The sequence below is a fragment of the Bufo bufo genome, chromosome 2 (genome assembly GCF_905171765.1).
Source record: "Bufo bufo chromosome 2, aBufBuf1.1, whole genome shotgun sequence".
In the NCBI taxonomy this organism is placed as follows: domain Eukaryota; kingdom Metazoa; phylum Chordata; class Amphibia; order Anura; family Bufonidae; genus Bufo; species Bufo bufo.
Genome location: NC_053390.1, coordinates 116,235,922 through 116,251,053, shown reverse-complemented (window position 1 = coordinate 116,251,053; position 15,132 = coordinate 116,235,922). Strand labels below are relative to the sequence as shown.

The 15,132-nt window shown below is 43.9% G+C and overlaps 1 protein-coding gene across 2 annotated transcripts in view; it reads left to right on the top strand.

Moving 5' to 3' along the window:
- Window positions 1-15,132, top strand: part of ARHGEF28 (Rho guanine nucleotide exchange factor 28) — a 245,723-nt gene that overhangs the window by 35,320 nt on the left and 195,271 nt on the right. For both annotated transcript variants that reach the window (XM_040421454.1, XM_040421453.1), the window contains exon 2: window positions 11,893-11,933. In XM_040421454.1, coding sequence (XP_040277388.1) covers window positions 11,901-11,933 — 33 coding nt within the window. In that variant the 5' untranslated portion in view covers window positions 11,893-11,900. The remainder of the gene's footprint in view (window positions 1-11,892; window positions 11,934-15,132) is intronic.

Below are 15,132 nucleotides of genomic sequence, written 5' to 3'. Positions count from 1 at the left end.
GAGGTGGCTGCGCGTACGCGCTACTCTCCATTCACTTCGATGGGTTTTCTGACAATAACAGAGCATGGTTCACAAGCATAATGTGAACAGAACTTGCTTGTACAGGAGCAGAGAAGTACAATATGTGTCGCAGTTATTACAGATGTGATGGATGTTTTTGGGTAAATAGAGGCGCTCAAGTGGAGCTGAGTGTAATGAAACCCCAGGTCTCCAGTCACATGTAATGAATGATATTATGTATGATCTGAAGCCAGCTCATTTGTAGCTCCACTAACTCTGTTATTCTTACAAATTGCTGGCAGACCCATTACTGTTGTTACAAACCATGCCATAACATTGCTGTGTACTCCGATTTTATAGTGCGATTGGGCCCTGTTCACACTACAGTCATGGCTTCCGTTCTTCAGTCCATTTTCAAATAAATCCTGACTGATCATAATAACTTAGGAGTCCAGTGGGTGTTCCTGCTCCGTGACTGAGCGCTGACTCTGTATGCACACTGATATGGCAAAGGCTGTCAATCACTGGATAGGACCGTCCACTGGACTCCTAAGCATAGAAAGAGCAGGAGTTTCAGTTAATAAAATACCAGCCATATTGAACCTTTTCCCACAAAGCAATATATCAATCTGCTCAGCTCCTCCTGCTCTATCACAGATTGTACAGGTTAGATAGCTGTCGGCCAGCAGCTGTTCCTCCACACTCCCCATTATCCGTGCACTCTTGGTTACGCATGCATGTGTTTTTATTGGGAAGAGGGAAATAAGGCCCTGGCAGCGTCTTCTCCACAGAACAAAGGATTGGAGTCTGCACAACTTGCCTGATCCTAAGCTGAGGCATTGGAAAGCTGTATATAGATATAAAATATCATGTTATCATGGCCCGTCTAGTCGCCCTACCCTAATAATTCAGCTCTCCACCAGAAAAGACTATGGGGGTCAATTATTATTCCATTAGTGTCAGAATAGTGGTGAAAAAAGGTTGCAAATTTAGATATACATTATTTTGTGCAAAAAATTTGCTACTTTTTACCATTTTACATGGGTCGAAAAGTGGCTGTGGTTAGCTATGTTATAGAACAAAAACGGTAACAAGCTGACTTTGCAATAATGTTATAAAGGATTTTTCCAGTACTTAGATATTGATGACTTAGGCCTCATGCACACGAGCGTTGTGTGCATCCGTGGCCGTTGTTCCGTTTTCCGTGATTTTCTGCGGACCCATTGACTTTCAATGGGTCCGCTGAAAACTCGGAAAATGCACCGCTGTTCATCCGCGGCCGTGATCCGTGTTTCCTGTCCGTCAAAAAAATATGACCTGTCCTATTTTTTTGACGGTTCACGGACCCATTCAAGTCAATGGGTCCGTGAAAAAACACGGATGCACTCAAGATTGGTATCCGTGTCTGTAGGCTACTTTCACACAGACTGATCCGTCTGCATAAAAGCTTTTTCAGAGCTGAGTTTTCACTTCGTGAAAACTCAGATCCGACAGTATATTCTAACACAGAGGCATTCCCATAGTGATGGGGACGCATTAAGTTAGAATATACTAAGAACTGTGTACATGACTGCCCCCTGTTGCCTGGCAGCACCCGATCTCTTACAGGGGGCTGTGATCCGCACAATTAACCCCTCAGGTGCCGCACCTGAGGGTTTAATTGTGCGGATCACAGCCCCCTGTAAGAGATCAGGTGCTGCCAGGCAGGAGGGGGCACACCCCCCTCCCTCACCAGTTTTAAATTCATTGGTGGCCAGTGTGCCCCCCCTCCCTCCCTCCCCTGTATTACATTCATTGGTGGCCAGTGCGGCCCCCCCTCCCTCCCCTGTATTACTGTTCATTCATTGGTGGCCAGTGCGGCCTCCCCCCACTCCTAATTAAAATCCCCCCCCTATCATTGGTGGCAGCGGAGAGTTCCGATCGAAGTCCCAGTTTAATCGCTGGGGCTCCGATCGGTAACCATGGCAGCCAGACGCTTACTTAGCAATTTTTAGAAGCATTATACTTACCTGCCGGGCGCTCCTCCTACTGGTAAGTGACAGGTCTGTGCTATAAGCAATGCACCCGGCCGGTCACAGACAGCGAAGGTAAGTATAATGCTTCTAAAATTGCTAAGTAACCATGGCAACCAGGACTGCAGTAGCGTCCTGGTTGCCATGGTTACCGATCGGAGTCCCAGCGATTAAACTGGGACTCCGATCGGAACTCTCCGCTGCCACCAATGATGGGGAAGGGGGGGGTTTTAATTAGGAGGGGGAGGGAGGGGTTAATTGTGCGGATCACAGCCCTCTGTAAGAGATCGGGTGCTGCCAGGCAGCAGGGGGCAGTCATGTACACAGTTCGTAGTATATACTAACTCAAAGCGTCCCCATCACTATGGGAACGCCTCTGTGTTAGAATATACTGTCGGATATGAGTTTTCACGATCTAGCTCAAATCCGATGGTATATTCTAACATAGAGGCGTTCCCATGGTGATGGGGACGCTTCAAGTTAAAATATACCATCGCATTGGTGAAAACTCCAATCCGATGGTATAATGGGGACTCCTGACTTTACATTTAAAGTCAATGGGGGGACGGATCCGTTTGCAATTGCACCATATTGTGTCAACGTCAAACGTATCCGTCCCCATTGACTTGCATTGTAAATCAGGACGGATCCGTTTGGCTCCACACGGCCAGGCGGATACCAAAACGACTTTTTCCTTCATGTCCGTGGATCCTCCAAAAATCAAGGGAGACCCACGGAAGAAAAAACGGACACGGATCACGGACCTACGGACCCCGTTTTTGCGGACCGCAAAAAAAAATACGGTCGTATGCATGAGGCCTTATCCTCATGATAGCTAATCAATGTCAGATTAGTTGGGATCCGGCACCCCCACCGCTCAGCTGTTTTGAGCAGCCACAGTGGACTGCACTGGATGCACAAGCTTCCCTCCACTGTGCAGTGGTCGTGCCGTATCACAGCTCAGCTCCGTTTAAGTGTAGCGGCACTATCCACTGTACAGTTTCCATCACCTGCCTGAAACAATTAATTGGTGGTGGTGGCGGGTGTTGGAGCCCCACTGATCTGATGCTGATAACTTAGGGGGCATTCACACAACCGTATCTGTTTTGCGGTTCACATATCTCAGAGCCGCAAAATACAGATACCGACCATGTGCATCACACATTTTTCCTTCCGCAGGTCCCCCATTATGTAATAACTGTTTATTCTTGTCGGCAAAAACGGATAAGAATAGGACATGTTCTATTTTTCTTTTTTTTTCTTTGCGTGGGAACGGAATGGACATACGGATACAGACTGATGTGCTGTTCGCATCTTTTGCGGCCTCGTTAAAATGAATGGGTCGGCATCTAATGCACAATAAATGCAGATCGAATGCGGAACAAAAGTATGGTCGTGTGAATGCCCCTTAGGGTTCGTGCACATGGCCATGGCCACTTTTGCAGTCTGCAAATTGCGGATCCACAAAACATGGATACTGGCTGTGTGCATTCTGCATTTTGTCGAACGGAACGTCCTGCCCTCTGTAGAACTGTCCTATCCTTGTCTGTTTTGCAGGGCCGTGGAGCGAACGTGCGGATGCAGACGGCACACGGTGTGCTGTCCACAACCTTTGCGGCCCCATTGAAATAAATGGGTCCACATCCAATCCGCCAAAAATGCGGACCAAAACCATGCTTGTGTGCATGGGCGCTTATCCTAAAGAAAGAATAGTTTCACAAAAACTCTTTAAGCATTTTAGTTTTCGTTAAGACCATGATGTTTATTTCATGTTGTGTGGAAATCGTCCGTGTGATTTGGTACATTTATTGGTTCCAGGTCATGATACTTAACCTTGATGACACCATTTTTTTTATATTCTTTTCCGAGCTTCCTCCTGATCTCTAGTAGTTGAGTCACGTTGCTGCAGTATGTAGTGTTGGGCTGTAAATATGGGATCTGATCTGATCGTGTGACTGAGTCTGACAGTGGTGTATTTTGAGTTGTAGTCTGACAGTGGTGTATTCTGCGTTGTAGTCTGACAATGGTGTATTCTGCGGTGTAGTCTGACAGTGGTGTATTCTGCGTTGTAGTCTGACAGTGGCGTATTCTGCGTTGTAGTCTGACAGTGGCGTATTCTGCGTTGTAGTCTGACAGTGGCGTATTCTGCGTTGTAGTCTGACAGTGGCGTATTCTGCGTTGTAGTCTGACAGTGGTGTATTTTGCGTTGTAGTCTGACAGTGGTGTATTCTGCGTTGTAGTCTGACAGTGGTGTATTCTGCGGTGTAGTCTGACAGTGGTGTATTCTGCGGTGTAGTCTGACAGTGGTGTATTCTGCGTTGTAGTCTGACAGAGGTGTATTCTGCGTTGTAGTCTGACAATGGTGTATTCTGCGGTGTAGTCTGACAGTGGTGTATTTTGCGTTGTAGTCTGACAGTGGTGTATTTTGCGTTGTAGTCTGACAGTGGTGTATTTTGCGTTGTAGTCTGACAGTGGTGTATTTTGCGTTGTAGTCTGACAGTGGTGTATTTTGCGTTGTAGTCTGACAGTGGTGTATTTTGCGTTGTAGTCTGACAGTGGTGTATTCTGCGTTGTAGTCTGACAGTGGTCTATTCTGCGTTGTAGTCTGACAGTGGTGTATTCTGCGTTGTAGTCTGACAGTGGTGTATTCTGCGTTGTAGTCTGACAGTGGCGTATTCTGCGTTGTAGTCTGACAGTGGCGTATTCTGCGTTGTAGTCTGACAGTGGCGTATTCTGCGTTGTAGTCTGACAGTGGCGTATTCTGCGTTGTAGTCTGACAGTGGCGTATTCTGCGGTGTAGTCTGACAGTGGCGTATTCTGCGGTGTAGTCTGACAGTGGCGTATTCTGCGTTGTAGTCTGACAGTGGCGTATTCTGCGTTGTAGTCTGACAGTGGCGTATTCTGCGTTGTAGTCTGACAGTGGCGTATTCTGCGGTGTAGTCTGACAGTGGCGTATTCTGCGGTGTAGTCTGACAGTGGCGTATTCTGCGGTGTAGTCTGACAGTGGCGTATTCTGCGGTGTAGTCTGACAGTGGTGTATTCTGCGTTGTAGTCTGACAGTGGTGTATTCTGCGTTGTAGTCTGACAGTGGTGTATTCTGCGTTGTAGTCTGACAGTGGTGTATTCTGCGTTGTAGTCTGACAGTGGTGTATTCTGCGTTGTAGTCTGACAGTGGCGTATTCTGCGTTGTAGTCTGACAGTGGTGTATTCTGCGGTGTAGTCTGACAGTGGCGTATTCTGCGGTGTAGTCTGACAGTGGCGTATTCTGCGGTGTAGTCTGACAGTGGCGTATTCTGCGGTGTAGTCTGACAGTGGCGTATTCTGCGGTGTAGTCTGACAGTGGCGTATTCTGCGTTGTAGTCTGACAGTGGTGTATTCTGCGGTGTAGTCTGACAGTGGCGTATTCTGCGGTGTAGTCTGACAGTGGCGTATTCTGCGGTGTAGTCTGACAGTGGCGTATTCTGCGGTGTAGTCTGACAGTGGCGTATTCTGCGGTGTAGTCTGACAGTGGCGTATTCTGCGGTGTAGTCTGACAGTGGTGTATTCTGCGGTGTAGTCTGACAGTGGTGTATTCTGCGGTGTAGTCTGACAGTGGTGTATTCTGCGTTGTAGTCTGACAGTGGTGTATTCTGCGTTGTAGTCTGACAGTGGTGTATTCTGCGGTGTAGTCTGACAGTGGTGTATTCTGCGGTGTAGTCTGACAGTGGTGTATTCTGCGGTGTAGTCTGACAGTGGTGTATTCTGCGGTGTAGTCTGACAGTGGCGTATTCTGCGTTGTAGTCTGACAGTGGCGTATTTTGCGCTGTTCCAGTCTGTTTTATTTCTAAGCTGTATATTATGTAACGTGTTGATTTTATCTTTACTATAGTCCTGCTGTTTGAACCGTAGCTGTATTTATTCTGCATGGTCTTCTACTGCCTGGACCTGACCTGGCGTGGTAAAGTAGCACCTCACCTTTGCTGTTAATGAGGTTATTAGTTGTCGGCTTAGCCGGTTTGTGAGCTGAAAACGAAGGGATCAAATGCGCACACTTGGTGTTCCAGGAAGCATTATTATGTTATCAGGACTTGGCTCCTTTCAGACTGTTTTGTTTATAGAAAAATAGACGTACATGCGAAAACAAGCGCGCCACCACTTCCACTTGCCGGGCATTCCCACAAGGTCATACATTGCCGTAAACTACACGAAACTGCCTGTCTCTTCAGTGTAAACTGCTACTTTTGCTTGGTTTCTTAAAGTTATGCAGATCTTTAAAGGGGTCTTCTGATCCTTAAGATTGGTCATCTGTATGTGATCGGTGGGGGTCTGACACCCGGTACCCCCATTGATAAGCCGTTTTTTGCCATTATATAGCGGCTCTTCTAGGTATTACAGCTCAACCCTATTCCCTTGAATGGGTCTGAGCTGCACCAAGTGTTCCGGAATTTTAGACGGAGATAAGACCGCAGCATGCTTCGGTATTATCTCCGTCCTGAAAAGTCAAAAAGACTGAACTGAAGACATCCTGATGCATCCTGAACGGATTGCTTTCCATTCAGAATGCATTAGGGTAAAACTGATCAGTTCTTTTCCTGTATTGAGCCCCTAGGACGGAACTCAACGCCAGAAAAGAATAACGCTAGTGTGAAAGTACCCTAAAATCAGTGGTGTCTGATTGAATGATCCGTGGAAATCTGTCATTGTTTTCCATCCTTTTACTAGTGTTTGTACCTGGTATTAAAGCTCAGCCCCATGCACTTGGATGGGACGAATCGCGGCTACTACTAAAGGTATGAAGATCTGCCTGGTAAACAGTGAAGGTGGCAAGTTGCTCGCTGGACCACTGTGTCCCCTTCAAACAGCTGATCAGCCAACAGTTTTAAAGTCCCAGATTACCTGTTTAAGGTGGTACATTTTAAAGCTTTGGTTTGTTTGTGATTTTATTAAAGGGCGTCTGTCAGCAGAATCATACCTATTAAACCAGGTATACTGACTGGTAGGGTTGATCCTACTGATTAAAACAATATCTATCTTGTGAAAATTGGTTGTGGCGTTCTATAGAAAAATTACTTTTATTCTTGATGATAGTGAGGGGATCTGTGTGCCAATGGGCGTGGCCAGCACTGGAAAGCTGAGGTGCACAGAGGGGCTAGGCCCCGCCCCATCATCTGCACCAACATTTAAAGTCTTTTTTTCTTGGGATTGACACAACCAATTTCCACAAGACATGCATCATTTTAATCAACAGGGTCAGTCCTACTAGTTGGTTTAATGAGCTTATTTTACTAAGAAGTTCTGTTTAAACACTTTTCCTGTGATGAGTAAAATGACAGTGAAAAATGCAATCTAGTAAAAATATATCCCAGGATTGGAGGACATGATCACTTTCCCTGCCACAGTTCTGTTCCCTATGCATGGAGCTATGGAGCTTAAAAAATATAATTAGAAAAATTAGTAAATAAAAAAAAAGTTAAAATTTGTAACAAATACAAAAACATCAATCTTTCTGTAGGAACCAAAGGATGTGCAAATAGTGAAGGACCACCAAGAGAAGTAAAATAATTTATTATACTCCCAAAGGTAACAGGATAATAGGCATATCAAAAAGCTGTAACAGCCCTCGTGTCTCTGCCCGACCTAGGTGTCACGGATGCGGTGTGGGTGGGAAACTCCACACCAAGCACAGGAGGAAAGGGGACAGGAACTAGGCCTGGAAACTAGGGTAGAGGAGAAGGTCACCTCCTAGAACAACCCTAATCGAAGTCCTGACTAACTATCAACATGAACTGACCTCGATGGTAGGAAAGTTCATACACAGTAACCTAGAGCCCTAACATACCCTGTAGGTCCCTGGTATAGTGACAGGACTTGAGACAATCTATTCGTCCACCAGAAGGATGAACAGGAGTCTCCCTCAGGCCTAGATCCAAAAGACAGGGAAATACAACAAACAAAATACAAAAGGAAGATGACACTTAACTTCAAGTGGAGCAAAGGCAATGCTAGGAGCTCAACCGAGATCCAACAACTGGCTAGCTCAGAGTACAGAAACTGAAGCTATAAACCACCCCCCCAGAAGGGGTAAGCAGTAATAAATAGGGGAAGTTAAATGACTAAACCAACAACACCTGCTTGAGGTGTGGTCATACCAAAACAACACAGACACAAATGATTCACAAGGAACCAGTCAGATTAACCCACGTGTTGCCAGTCTCTCTGATATCCTGGCACCTCTCGCGGGAGTGTTCATGACACTAGGTTTCGCTTTCGCTTTATCAGGGGTGCATACTCCCTTCTCATATGGGCGTCTAATTTATACGGACCTGTGATAGGAGAGACTCCTCCCAATTACATTCGACCATAAATTAAAACATTAAAATAATATTTCTTTAAAACAAACATATTTCCACCATCTATCTTGTAAAACATTCTATCCTTATCAATATTTTGCCATTCTTCATTTTCCCAAACCACCCAATGTCTATAACGCATAGCTTTCCCGATCACATGACAGAGTTCCACTAGTGAAAGGACGTATTTCATTCTAATTCATAAAATCTCCTAACCTCGTGATCAATAACGCTCAGAGTTTCCCGCTAGTGTAACAAACCTCCTAAACCCGTGATCGATTCTTCTCACCGTAACCAGATCTTCTTCCATTCAGTCATTAGGTCACATGGTTCCATCAGACCAATAAATGAGTACTAGCACTTTACTATCTTACACACGGAGTGACAAAAAAAACCTGTTTGTTTTATTGCATCCGAACTCCACTTCACAACTAGCAACATAAAACATATCCATTATATCAAACATGGCTTGAGATCAAATTCCATATTCAATCCTTGCGGTTGTAAGGTTCCTAAGGGTACTTTCACACTAGCGTTTTTCTTTTCCGGCGCTGAGTTCCGTCCTAGGGGCTCAAATCCGAAAAAGAACTTATCAGTTTTATCCCCATGCGTTCTGAATGGAGAGTAATCCGTTCAAGATGCATCAGGATGTTTTCAGTTCAATCTTTTTGACTGATGGGGCTTTTCAGAAAACCGTAGCATGTTGTATTTTTACCTCCGGCCAAAAATCCGGAACACTTTGACTGAACGCCGGATCCGGCCTTTTTCCCATTGACTTGCATTAACGCCGGCGCCGTGTGTTCCATCAAACCAGATCCTGCTTTTGCATGTTAAACCTGAAAAATTTGAAAAAAAAGTTAGTCCACAAATGGCGGATCCGTTTTTTCCAATGCATTTTTTCATTGTGATCAAAATCCTGATCACGATTCACACGTTTTTCCGGATCCGGCGGGCAGTTCCGGTGACGGAATTGAACGCCGGATTCAAACAAAGCTAGTGTGAAAGTAGCCTAATCTGTAGATCCACTCTACCTCACATGGCTGATTTTAGCCAGTGGATCTCCTCCCCACCACTTCTGATTAACCTTTTCTATACCAGTGAATATTAACCCCCTGGGATCCTTCTCATTTACTTTTTTTTAAATGCAAAGAGACGCTATGTGTTTCTAAGCCTTTTTTGATATTCCGGATATGTTCTTGGACTCTCGTTTTAAGTTTTCTCATAGTTCGTCCTACATACTGGAGGCCACAAGGGCACTCCAGTAGGTAGATCAACCCTGCATGCTCACAAGCAACTTTAGTAGATTGGATGGTTTGTACACTCATTCTTCTATTTTCCCTTTTGCGGTTTTTACATGGAAGGCAAAAACCGCACCAAGTGAATTTACTCTATTAACCTCCAATTTTCATAGGGATATGACTATGTACTAGTCGATTCCGTAAGTTTGGTGCTTTTTTATATGTAATTTCTGGTTTAACTGGAATCACGGATCCCCAAAATTTTTCAATACAGACCAATTTTTCTTTATAGCATTTTTATAGGACCTATATTGGTATTAAATTGGGTGAGAAAAGTAAACCTAAAATCTTTTTTTTTTCTTCTTACTACTCCTTGTATTTCTTTGACTTGTGTTTTCTTACTTTCTTCTATATTTTTACTACAAATAGCCAATTTTTCTTCTGAATAGCCCTTTTCTATAAATCGATCTTGAATTATCTGACAGTTTTTTATAATCCTCTATATCTGTACAATTTCGATGGATTCTTTTTAACTGCCCTTTAGGCCTCATGCACACGACCGTTGTTGGGTTCCGTGTCTGTTGTTCCGTTTTCCATTCAAGTCAATGGGTCCGTGAAAAATCACGGAGGCACACAAGATTGTCATTTGCGTCCGTGATCCGTGTCCGTTTTTTTCCTATCATTTTCAAGGCAAACTTGACTTAGATTTTTTTTTCACTTTTCATGTCTGGTGATCCTCCAAAAATCAAGGAAGACACGCGGAAAAAAAAAACGGAAACGGATCACGGAACAACGGAACCTCGTTTTGCGGACCGTGAAAAAATACTGTCGTGTGCATGAGGCCTTAGGAATATTCTCCAGCCATGGGTTATAGTGGCAGCTCGCTATATCTATATATGCCTTAACATCTGTTTCTTTAAAAAAAACAAGTCTTGGTTTTGTTTTAATTTATGGTTTAATGTAATCGGAAGGAGTCTCTCCTATCCAAGGTCCGTATAAATTAGATGCCCATATGCGGGTATAATATGCGCCCCCTGATGAAGCGAAACCTAGGTCGGGCAGAGACACGAGGACTGTTACAGCTTTTTGATATGCCTATTAGGCCTCATGCACACGACAGTATTTTTTCACGGTCCGCAAAACGGGGTTCCGTTGTTCCGTGATCCGTGTCCGTTTTTTTTTCCCCCGTGTGTCTTCCTTGAGTTTTGGAGGATCACCAGACATGAAAAGTGAGAAAAAAAATCTAAGTCAAGTTTGCCTTGAAAATGATAGGAAAAAAACGGACACTGATCACGGACGTGGATGACATTCTTGTGTGCCTCCGTGTTTTTTCACGGACCCATGGACTTGAATGGGTCCGCGAACCGTTGTCCGTGAAAAAAATAGGACAGGTCCTATTTTTTTTGACGGACAGGAAACACGGATCACGGACGCGGATGACAAACAGTGCATTTTCAGAGTTTTCAACGGACCCATTGAAAGTCAATGGGTCCGCAGAAAATCACGGAAAACGGAACAACGGACACGGAACCCAACAACGGTCGTGTGCATGAGGCCTTATCCTGTTACCTTTTGTGAGTATAATAAATGATTTATTTTGCTTCTCTTGGTGGTCTTTCACTATTTGCGCATCCTTTGGTTCCTACAGAAAGATTGACCTGGAAGTCGAAGGGATTTCTGTGGGTCGTTTCGATGTTCGGCTATATCTGAACGCTGTGTTTGACTCTCTCTTTATATTGGATGTCTTCTGGATAACTTGAGCAGCACAGTCTTTACTACGATTTCTTGACTGTTAATGTGAAACTTACCCACTTCACTTGGAGACCTGCAGCTCCGTAAATAGGCAACGTAACAGAACTTTTTCTTTTGTGTTATTTGTATACATAGATAGCTGATCAGGCGGAGTGTCTGGATTTGTAACCCTGCCAATATCATATCAATGAACTATCCTCAGACGAGGCCATCAGTATGATATAAGTCGTAGAATACTCAATTACTGTCCATCATTTGGAAAGTAGTATGGCACGGTCTTCCTTTTCTTTCTGCAAGCACAAGGTCGGAGACGGAGGCTTCTGCTGTTGTGTGACCGCCGGCATGTTTGTGTAGCCGCCACATGCGTGACACAAAAGCAGACTTAGCAGTGGCCTGGAGAGGTACACACCTTGTTCAGGTGCGGTGTTTGAGGAAGAAGAAATGTGTAACAGATCTCCCGGGTCTTTTGTCGTAGCGCGCATATGTCAGCTCAGACGTTTTATTTTATGTTCAGATAATAGTTTTATGACTCTTCCCATTATTTTTTATTATTTTTTACAGTTGCAGAGATGGAGCTGAGCCAAACAGAAGTGCCTCTCTATGTAAGTATATCCCAGTATTAGCTGCTAGTGCTGGCATATCTGTAAGGATGGCTTATGTATGACTCTGGCCTGCCCAGGTAGAAGGCCAATGAAATGTGTGAACTAAATCTCTTATTTTTTTTATTTTTGTTCATTCTGTGCTTGCGGTTTTGACCTGAGAGCCTCACTTTTTTTCACTGACTGTTTCCAGCTTGTGAAATCTTTCCTTCTTTTAGAAGGGTTATCGGCTGCAGGAGAAATGTAGTATTACATGAATGGCCATCCTTGTAGTACAGTATGAGTCTGCAGAACAGGGACCATTCGTATAGAGCCATTCTCCTTTCTGGTTAAAAAAGGGGGTGAAAGTTCCCTTTACGAGAAAAACCCCTTTACGTTAAGAGTTCGAAAGCTCTGTTTTGGGATATTAAACGGATTGTCTCATGAAAAATATTCTACATTTTTTTTTAAACCAGCAACTGGATCTGAATACTTTTAAAAATTGTACTATAGCCACTGAGTTATTCACTGAAATCTATCTGTATAGCGCCACCTGCTGTTTGCACTTTTTCTAATTTCTCTGTCCTGCTCACTGAGATGGTCGCACATGCTCAGTTCCATCCTTCAACTGCCACCAGCTGCGGTAGAAAGGACACCCCCTGGCAAAGTGCACGCCCCGTAAGCTGCTAGCTTGAAAATAATCTAGCAGAGCAATGAATGGGGAAATCTCTGGTTCCACGTGAGGTAAAGGGCTAAGTTTGTTAGAAAGTGATTGTCATGTACTATATGGTATCTGATTTGCATTTGTTTACATTAATCATGAGGTTACCCCTTTAACCACCATTATTTGGTACTTTAAAGAAGAGCTCTTACCTCTCCTGGCATGTTGGTTACAGTAACTGCTTGCATTCCCCATGTACAGTATGTTGTGCCATTCCTCTTTTATTATTACTAGAAGTTTAATAATGTATTGACAGAAGTCTGCAATAGAGTTGAACCAATTGAATTGGTTCAAAATCAGCACCAATGGGCTCGTCCCTGTGGTCAAGAGACTCACCCCTCCCCCTTGATTTTGCAGGGCCAGACATCTCGCTTGTCCCTTTCAATCTCACATCTTCACCATTGCTGCGGGCATTGGCGCAAGCGCAGAGGATCTTCTGCTGGGAGCCCTATTGGCCACATTTTAAAAGGGGCTGTCCCTAATGAGACAACCCTATTAAAAGGAAGAAAGATTTCACAAGCAATGCAACAAGTAAAGCTCTCAGGTTAACACCGCTTCTTGGACACGTTGGGTTCTTCCATGGAGGTCAGATCTTGAGGAAAGAACCATAATGTCTATTGGTACAAGTAATAAGCGCCTCAAATCTATAAATCTGATTGTTCTCATCAATGCCTTCCTGAATGATAGAGGGATAAACTTGCAACCACTGCAGAAGAATCAATAATGCAGCATCTGCTAAAAGATTGTGTTCTGTCGGGGAATGATTTTTAGAACACCTAGCCAAAACGACCATGTTAGTGCTTATGGAGAACTTTTTGGAGTCTTAACGCAAGTGGACACCTCACTAACTTTTTTACACCTATATTGTACAGAAGTTGGCAAGCCGGTCAGCATGTTAGAGAGCAGGATATGCTGAGCAGGCTGTATATAGTTCTGTGGGAAAGGATTCTGCAAAAAATTTTAATTTTGACATTTTAGTCTCTGCTTTTTTAATTGTACACAGGGGAGGTCTTATCAGTGACTGACAGCTATGTATACACAGTAAAGCAGACAATTATTGGGAAGGAAGTGTTCCTTCTCGACAATCGGCTTCTCGTCAGTGGAGTTAAAGAGCTGCATTTACATGAAACGATGACCTTCACTGTATGGAGTCGAGCTATCGCTACTGCTATCACTCGTCTGCAGACAAATGAATTGTTTCTGGGCGGCAGATCTCTGTTCATACAGCACAGTCTGCTGCCCAGAAACAATGATTACAGTGTCTGCACCAAAGATCATTTCACCCGATGAAGAAGTGTTTCGCTCGTTCATCGGGTGATCTGCAGCACCCTTACACGTTAATGAACGTTCATAGGAACATTTGTTTCCAATAATCTGCCTGACATTTGAGCAAATGGGCCTTTACACTGGGAATGCTATCAGTCACTGATAAGATGGCCCCATATACAACTGAAGTCAGAAATAGCAGAGAAATAAATGTATAAATTACAAGTTTTTCTGTATCTTTTCCCATAAAGCTATGTACAATCTGCTCAGCTCCTCCTGCTCTATAACATGCTGCCTGCAGATTACACTGCATTTTCAGGTTGACTGTTTCTTTTATTTTTATACAGTTGTTGGGGCACTGAATGCTACCACAAGCATAGCACGATTACATTGTGGTAGGGTGCTCATACATGTTCAGGTTGAGTTGTTTTTTTTCAGGACTTGTGATGCTGTTTTGGAAGCTATAACCAGTTATGGATCTTAAAGGAACAGCAAGAATAATGGGCATATACCACTACTCATTTTTCTTAAATCCATTCCTGGTTTTAGTTTCAAAACTGCATTAAAAAGTCCAGCGACTTCTGATCAAAACCTGAATGTGTATCGGGAGCCTAAGAGTCCATTCACATAGAGTCTTTTGCTTGTGGATTTTGGTGCGTAATCCACATCAGCAGGGTATCTGCCTTCCATTATTTCCAGTAAGAGGCCACCCTGGCCTTTGTGTGGCCATGGTTTATAACTTTTTTGGTTTAACTTTATTCAGTAGTGCTACATCGGGAGAAGGTCCACAGCATTCACATTGAAGAACTGCAACAGAAACCAGAGGGGTTTGTGCCACGGAATACACTGCTCATTTTGCCTTTTGCAAAGTTCACCATGTGAACAGGGCCTTTATAGAGGTCTGTCCCACTAAAGTAGTAACTGAGCAAAATGGCCGTGGGTCTCTCCTACCCTCAATGTCATTTATAAAACTATAAACCCCATGAGATTTACTACATTGAAAAACCATCAGAGCTTTAAAAAGAAGAAAGACTATAAAGTTCAGGAGAAATACGAAACGATATGAAATCATTCAGCGTTGCCAGGGAAGGCTGAGCCAGTTTCAGGCGTCCTCCGGGTCCCTGGTTTCTAACGTTTCATATAATTGGGTGAGGAAGTTTATTGCAATGACAGCTTCTAAATGGCTTTTCATAGCATACAAATTGTATGAAAAACGAGATTTTGTGGACTCACCTG